The sequence below is a fragment of the Exserohilum turcica genome, assembly GCF_000359705.1.
Source record: "Exserohilum turcica Et28A unplaced genomic scaffold SETTUscaffold_13, whole genome shotgun sequence".
In the NCBI taxonomy this organism is placed as follows: Eukaryota; Fungi; Ascomycota; class Dothideomycetes; order Pleosporales; family Pleosporaceae; genus Exserohilum; species Exserohilum turcicum.
This window is the reverse complement of record NW_007359948.1, coordinates 1,143,008-1,150,175: the sequence shown is the minus strand read 5'-3', so window position 1 is coordinate 1,150,175 and position 7,168 is coordinate 1,143,008. Positions and strand designations below refer to the sequence as shown.

The 7,168-nt window shown below is 50.2% G+C and overlaps 3 protein-coding genes across 3 annotated transcripts; 1 reads left to right on the top strand and 2 right to left on the bottom strand.

Annotated features, from left to right (window-relative positions):
• Positions 1–3: 3 nt before the first annotated feature.
• On the bottom strand, positions 4–507 carry SETTUDRAFT_70700 (uncharacterized protein; the record flags this gene model as incomplete). The annotated part of the gene is made up of 1 exon (XM_008024767.1): positions 4–507. A coding segment is annotated over one exon (504 nt), but the record flags the coding sequence as incomplete, so codon positions are not given.
• An 895-nt stretch (positions 508–1,402) lies between these two features.
• SETTUDRAFT_167888 (uncharacterized protein) lies at positions 1,403–2,072 on the top strand. Its single transcript, XM_008025002.1, has 2 exons — positions 1,403–1,507; positions 1,618–2,072. Exons 1-2 carry the CDS (start codon positions 1,423–1,425, stop codon positions 1,980–1,982), a joined length of 450 nt encoding a protein of 149 aa, XP_008023193.1. The 5' UTR covers positions 1,403–1,422; the 3' UTR covers positions 1,983–2,072.
• A 9-nt stretch (positions 2,073–2,081) lies between these two features.
• On the bottom strand, positions 2,082–7,036 carry SETTUDRAFT_159792 (uncharacterized protein; the record flags this gene model as incomplete). The annotated part of the gene is made up of 3 exons (XM_008025001.1): positions 2,082–4,750; positions 4,804–6,763; positions 6,812–7,036. The coding sequence occupies 3 exons, from the start codon at positions 7,034–7,036 to the stop codon at positions 2,082–2,084; spliced, it is 4,854 nt and encodes a 1,617-aa protein (XP_008023192.1).
• Between the last annotated feature and the right edge of the window lie 132 nt (positions 7,037–7,168).

The window sequence follows — 7,168 nt, the reverse complement described above, 5'->3', positions numbered from 1 at the left end:
GCAGTTGTGGCCCTTCTTTAGTGTTTTTGTTGCCTGTTGGGAGGCGTTTGCAAGAGTAGCTGAGTGATAGGCGAGTTTGGCGGACAGTTTGTTGGCAAACTGGTTTACTACTCTGCCTTTCTCGGTGTAGTCTCTAAAGACGTCTAGTAACTCTAGGAGCTTATCTTGGGCCACATGAGATTCAGCCATAGTTGACGCTTGGAGAATCAGGTCTCTCGCCCAGTAGATGGCCTGCTCCGAGTTCTTGGCAGTTGGTTTTGGGGTAGAGGAGTTCTGGAAGGGGTTTCTGCCTCTATAGGCAGCCTCTGGCGAGAAGTTGGCTTGGCGCTTTTTTGGTGGTAGGATTGGGATTTCAAAGATGCTCTCTTGGCTGGCTGGTTGCTGGGTAGGAGTGGCTGGGTAGGGGTCCTCTCTGTCCATTTCCCTGTCGATCTGAGCCTCTGGGCCTAGGCTCTCTTGCCTCTGTTCTAGCACTTGGGCTTCGATAGTATCGCTTTCTGGTGGCATTCTGTTGCTGGGGTTCTCTTATTACTAAGCAGAGTGGTCTGTGTGTTTTTGTTTTGAGTGTAAGACGTGTCTCAACTATCTGCTCTTATAGCTTATAGCTCCACAGCGCGCACGCTGCACGTCTTAAAACTTGCTATAATTAGTTTCTTGTAAGGGATTTGTATATATTTAACGAAAATTACACCTATTCTAGAAAACTTGACGTTGGTGTGTGATGTCTCTGTACCCTATATACACCGCGTAACTGCATTCCCCGTCTATCAAAGCGCTTAAGATATGCAGCAAAACTGCGATGGCTTCGCACCGAGAAAAAGAATAACCCCTGGGAAGAGCAAACGATTCATAAACCAAGACTCATCGGTATTAGGTAGGAGCCTAATGTGGAGAAGAAGCCAGCTGTGCACTAGTCACATAGATGAAATCTGATGTAAGAAAGAGCATTCACAAAATAACGAACGCTGCAGCAAATGAACAACCAAATCTTGCATGCCGAGCAAATAATAACCTGGAACCATTCCACCTCTCCAGTCTCCGCCACGCTTACTTTCCAGCCCCCCCTTCCCCATTTCCAAGCAAAAGAAAAACCGCTACGCGCGCCAAACGCGCGTGCTTCCAGCTTACTAGAATGCAGTCTGAAACAACGCTTCTTGGCGTCAGCGCCAGGGGAGTAAGAGTAATCCAGATACACACATAGATACCTATGTGACATAGCTTCAGGCGCACCATCGCTCAGGATATCCACCACCCACAGACAAGCCAAGCTCTTGGTCTGCTTATCACCGCCCCCACCGGCTTCAGCTTGCGCTCATGCTCAGCATACACATACACGTATTTATACCCCGCAGTCAGTCTGCGTGTTGGCATCTAGATACATAGCAGTGTTCTAATACACACACAAACACACACACACACGCCATGGCACCCATCCCGATAATCATATGTGGCAAAACGACTGGCGTTGCAAAAGCAGTTTGCGAGGCAATGAAGCCGGATTACGATGGTATGTAGTTAGTTCTATTACCAGCTCCGTACCAGATATCAGTCACCAGAAACATGCGGATGGTACGTAGCAAGCAAGAACTGATTTCAACCTCTCGGGTGTGGCGACAGTAATCCACGTCATGCTTTCAGTTGAAGAGGCGAAATCAAATATCCCGCTGGTCCTCTCTGGTGCCGCGCCTCCACTCAGTAACACCTCGAACCCCGGGTCGCAGCACTATGGCGAGCGACCCGCAGCCATTGTGTTTGGCGGTGGCTTCGACGACGCCACGATCGCCGGGATCCAGGATGCATGTGGAGCACAGGGCGAAAAAGTGCCGTGGTTCCAAACCGATACTACGCGCCAGGCCGAAATGCCAGATCTAAGTGATATCGAGGGGTATGGGAAGGCGACGGCAGCGAGGCTGAAGAAGCGGTTGGAGGAGTTGAAGGTAGGGCGGGAAGGTGCGGTGGAACAGGGCATGTATCTCTTTTGATATTTGGTATTTGTAGGATTGAGAAAAAAGAAAAAAGGAAAAGGATATCTCATTTGCTAATTCTCGTGCGTTTCATAATTATAAAATCTCTGCGTTCTATCAACTCTCCAAATCATATAACAGACAACCACCAGTGCGGAAATTGTAGACGAAAGCCTTGCCTACGGGTTCTTCTCCATTTGCATTAGCCTTTCCCTCTAGCCACTTTGTTCGATATCCCAATAGCAGATCATGCAAGTCTTGCAGATACTTTCGTTCCGCCAGCGGCATCTTTTGGATAAAATGCCGCCACGATTCTGCATCACTGAGTCTAGTCTCCTTGATGAGGTTCATGACCTCGTCCTTGGATTCGATGGCGGCAATTGGCGCAGACTGGAATGCAGAGAGAAGATCTGCTGAGTGGGATTGTGCAGCTTCAACAATGGACCACTTGCTGGACTTCTTGGAACGGTGTTGGGCGATGAGGACATCGACATTGGCTTTTGAAGCGTTGGTCTTTTGGCTGAGAGTTGGGGGTGGGGCTTTGGTGAGACGAGCCGCCATGCCTTCGCGTTCTTCTCGATCTCGAAATTCGTTGCGTAGGTAATTAAGGAGATCGGCAGTGCGCATATCCGTGTCTTCTTTTTTGGCAGTGGATTTAACTTTAAGCTCGGGTTTATCCGGCGCAACACCATGCTTGATAACAATGATCCAACTGTGTCTGTCATCTCGGTAGTGACGGAGTATATCCTCTATGGAATGCGCGTCAATTGCGAGCTCGGCGGTATAACCATGAGATATTAGGTCTGCCACCATTTTGATGCCTGTGGTTCGGAGGACACTAGGGTCGAAACTGGCAACTAGACAATCGCAACGTCGAGGCATCCACGAGACGATCGGAGTGTGTTCCTCGGTTTGTTTCTTCGAAAACGTCTTTTCTGGCTTCTTGATGTACCGAGCCATCGAATTGACCAACCTATCCCATCCTAGGTTAACTCCAACCGCATGGTGTGTAGCTACTGGATGTGCATGACTGGAGCCAGTTGGTCGGTATTCTTCAATCAACTTGTCGTATCTTCCTCCCGCCGCAAGAACTTCTCGCTGCTTCGTGTCGAATAGACACTGGAAGAGGATACCGCCAGAATAGAAATTTTCGTTGAAGCTGCTCAAGACACTGATGTAGACCTTGCGCTTGACGTTCCATAGTTTCATGTAATTCATGACTGACGAGAGATGGCGGAATATCTCGTGCGTTCGCTCAAGATACTTTGTGCCTTCAAAGAGTCGCCGCAGCTTCGCAAAAGCCTTTTCTGGTGTGTCGCGCCAATCAAACCTTGCTAGGTCATCCAGCGATGTTGATGCGATGCCAATGTCGGAAGAACGTAACTCGTTGCGAATGGAGTGCCAGTTGCTCTTGAGAATGTTGAGTTTGCTGAGGACGGCTTTCACCGCCGTGCGCTTTGGTGCGGGAATCCTGCAGAATTCCATGATGATTTCTAGAAGATCAGAATGGTTGAGGTGAAAGCACATTGGTGTAGATCGGAACGAAGGAAACTCGTCGATAATCTCATCGACGACCTTGAGTACCTCGGATTCCTTGAGAGCTAGATCAATGGCATCATACGAAACGATGTCAAAGTCTGCCTCACCGTTACTACGCGGAGTACTTCCAATGTAGTTCTCTCGGTAAACTTGACCGATCGTAAATGATTTCTCGAGGAAAGCTCCACCTCGACCGATACTACGCGCATACGGCAATGTAAGGTCGTAAGGAAGTTGAACGAGGGTCCCAGAAGGATCGAAGAGTTTCACAACGCTACTGTTTGCATAGTGATCAGACCACGGAAGCAATACTTGGCGCTGGATCTCCACGGCACCATGGCTACGGAATATCATGGCTAATCTGTCCCTGACGAGGTTCTGTAGAAGCACATCGTTGACTTTGATCGTCTGATTCTCGTCACTGAGGTCCCAAGCATAGTCCTTTGCTTGCGTGTCAGGCTTCTGCGAGAAGAGGGCTGCCATCATCTTTGCATAATGAGGGGAGTTGCGATCAGAGAGGGCTTTGAGAGCCTCCTTAACAGCCTCATCCTCCATCTGAGCAGGGACCTTGCCACTCCTCAAGAGCTCGATACAGCTAGGCCTTTCCGACGGTCGGTGGCTGATGAGAGACTTGATAATGTTTCCATGGAGCGCCTTCTCGGAGGTTTCGAATTCTGGTGGAAGATCATGTTTCCGCTCGCGTAATGACCGGATCACCTTGTCCCTCTCCATGGCAGTCCTTAGAGGGAAGCACATCTCAAAAAAGATGATTCCCATGGAATACATGTCCACTTTGTTGTTGTAGTCGCCAGTGACACTCGAACTTAGCTCCGGAGCGACATAAAGCGTTGTGCCAACGCTCCTGGTCATGTCACCGGTATTCTGGTGGTCTCCAGAAGATTTTGTATCAGGTCTTTGATATTGCCCGCTTGTTGCTAGTCCAAAGTCGCCAATTTTAGGAATTTTGGCCAAGTCAATGAAAACATTGTCTGGCTTTAGATCTCGGTGAATGATACCATGTCCATGGATGTGGGCGAGACCCTCAAGAATCTGCCGGAACAGTCTCCAGTACTCTTCTGGGTCATCGTACAACCCTCCACGGATCAAGTCACGAAGTGTCTGCTTCTCACAGAATTCCATCTGGATGTATAAGATCGACCTTGACTTCGCCGGGTAGGAGTCGGACATGGCACGCTTCTTGATTGATGGTGAGATACGGCCAACGCTGGCGGAACGCGATTCGTTTTCTGTAATGCGTCAGGCCAGATTGGTCACAGAAAATCAACAACGCCCTACTAACCTGAGTCTGATCCGAAGATGACGGCACCAACGTCCTCTTCCGAATCTGTGTCTGATCCAAATTCAATCTTGGGATATCCGCTGGAGCTGATAAAATCCAGCCCACCAGTGCTCTTGCCATAGCCGCCACCGTCAGTTGTAGTACCCGGGGAAACGTCTGAGCCCCAACCGGAGTCATCACTATCTGATGATTCAGACTCGTCATCGTCATCATCATCGATATCGTGGTCCGCTTCAGATTCTGGCCATGCCGTGTAATAACGCACTACACAGCTGTGGTTGAGCCGTGATAGGAGCATGACCTCGGAGAGAACCTCACTCAATGCTGCAGCAGACTTCTGCTTAATCTTTTTGATTGCGTAAAGCCGACCATCGACTTTGTTGCGTGCTTTTACAACCTCACCATATCCGCCCTTTCCCAGCCGGCCTTGTTCGACCCAATCGTTCGCATATCGCGAATATGTCTGGACCATGCCAGATGAAGACTCGCGCCTTAGTCTGTACCGGCCCAATGAGGTTGAGGAATTCCTAGATCGCACGGGCGTAATAGGTCGTTCATAGACATCAACGTCGTCGCGCAGAAATTCAGACGGGATAATGTCAAAAGCGGTGTGTCGTTTCTTAGGATCCGGCTTGAAAAATTTGCGTAGGACCTCCTGCAACGGCTCTGAGCAGCCAACAATATCCGATAATTCTTTTGGCGAGTTGTATTTCTCAGGTGCATCGAGGCCAAACAGCATCTGGAGGAAAACGACCCCCAAGTCCCATATGTCTGTTTTGCGGGTGTGCAGCAAACCCTGGGGTAGCTCAGGGGCGATCCAATAAAACGAGCGTGAGTATTTGATTGGATGACCACCTCTGCAGAAGCTTTGCAGACGATATAAGGAGTCTTGGAAGCTAGCGTCGGCCAGGTGCACTGTGATGCCGCTGCTCGAAGATCTCTTGAGCAGGATATTATGGGGGTGAAGGCGCTTGTGCACCATACCGTTGCGATGGTAGAAGTCCAGTGCTTCTAGGAGCTCAATGGTCCAGGAACGAACTCTGGCAACTGGAAGCGGCCCGTCGTCGGCAAGCTTCTCGCCCAATGAACCTCTGTCGGCGTGCTCCATCAAAATGCTAATCTCCCATCCAGAATCGGGCAAGTGCTCCATTTTGAAGTCCAGTACCGCCATTATAGCAGATTGTCGTAACCGTTTGACTTCCTCCATTTCTTCTTCAAACTCCATGATGGCTTTCTTCAATTCCGGATCGGCAGCCGCGTCTCCGCTAGACACACGTACACGCTTCAATACCAACGTGAGTCCTATCGGCGCCCCCATTGGCTTGACTAAGAGTTCTTCGGTGAGAGGCCCAGAACGGAAGGGAAGCGGGTTCTCGACTGCACTGCACTGTATGGTAGTTTCCTCGTGCTGAAACGAGACGGTCCTGTCAAATGAGATATAGTTGGCACTATCCCCACTAGGAAAATCCGGGGGTGGGGTCATGACTGACGCGCGGTTCTTCTTGCGCTTCGCCAGCATGTCTTTTCTGCGCATCTCATCACCAACCATTTGCTGCAAGAGACGGTCCTCCTCGGCCTTTTCTTCATCTCGTTTTCGTTGCATCTCGGCTTCTTGCTGGCGCAACTGCTCGGCTGCGGCCGCTTCTTGCATGGCTCGTTCAGCGTCTAGATTTTCGTAGGTGCCATCAGTTTCGCGCACTGCAATCTCGTCCTCGAGTATTTCTTGAATGGTGGTCGCTATGTCGTACATCATAACTTCACCGACTAGCTCTTGAGGTCGGTTTTTGAGCAGGGCATAGAGCTTATCCCAGGTGGTTTTCCTCAAGCTGCTGCAATCCTCGAGTGTCAGCGTAGGCAGCGACTTGGGGTAAGTAGCTGTGAGTTTTGCGCAAAGCGTGACAAAGATGTTCTCGTCAGAGAACGATGTGAGTTTCAACCGCAACACGCGGTCAGTAGTTTTCTGCGCTCACATTAGAGGACGGAGCAAACCCAGAAATCGCGCACGTACACTCCATGCACCCTTGGCTTCTGATTCTACGTAGTCGTCCATGAAGACGGCCTTCAGGACTTCGCGTTCGTCTTCCTGGGCCTTTTCGTAGGTTTCAGAGGGCTGCGAGCCAAGCGGCAGCCGCGGTTCTTCCACAGCGCTTGTCGGGCCCATTTCGTCGGCGTCTCTGGGGGTCGAAGCATTTTGCGTTTGTTTCTTGGTCTTTGGTGTTTGATGCGGTGCCATAGTGGGCTACTGGTGGATGTTGGATGGGCCGTCATATACAAGGTATTGACGGAGAGTCTAGCAGCCGTAGCCGCTGCCCTTCACACTGCAGACATTTCGGGTGGTAAATAGAGCAGTGAAGAAGGGATGGGG

What these genes read in the sequence shown, in the direction of transcription:
- SETTUDRAFT_167888 (XM_008025002.1), top strand. Translation starts at nt 1,423, where the DNA reads ATGGCACCCATCCCGATAATCATATGTGGCAAAACGACTGGCGTTGCA. An exon ending in AATGAAGCCGGATTACGATG is followed by an intron (nt 1,508 to 1,617) that starts GTATGTAGTTAG and finishes GTGTGGCGACAG; the next exon opens with TAATCCACGTCATGCTTTCA.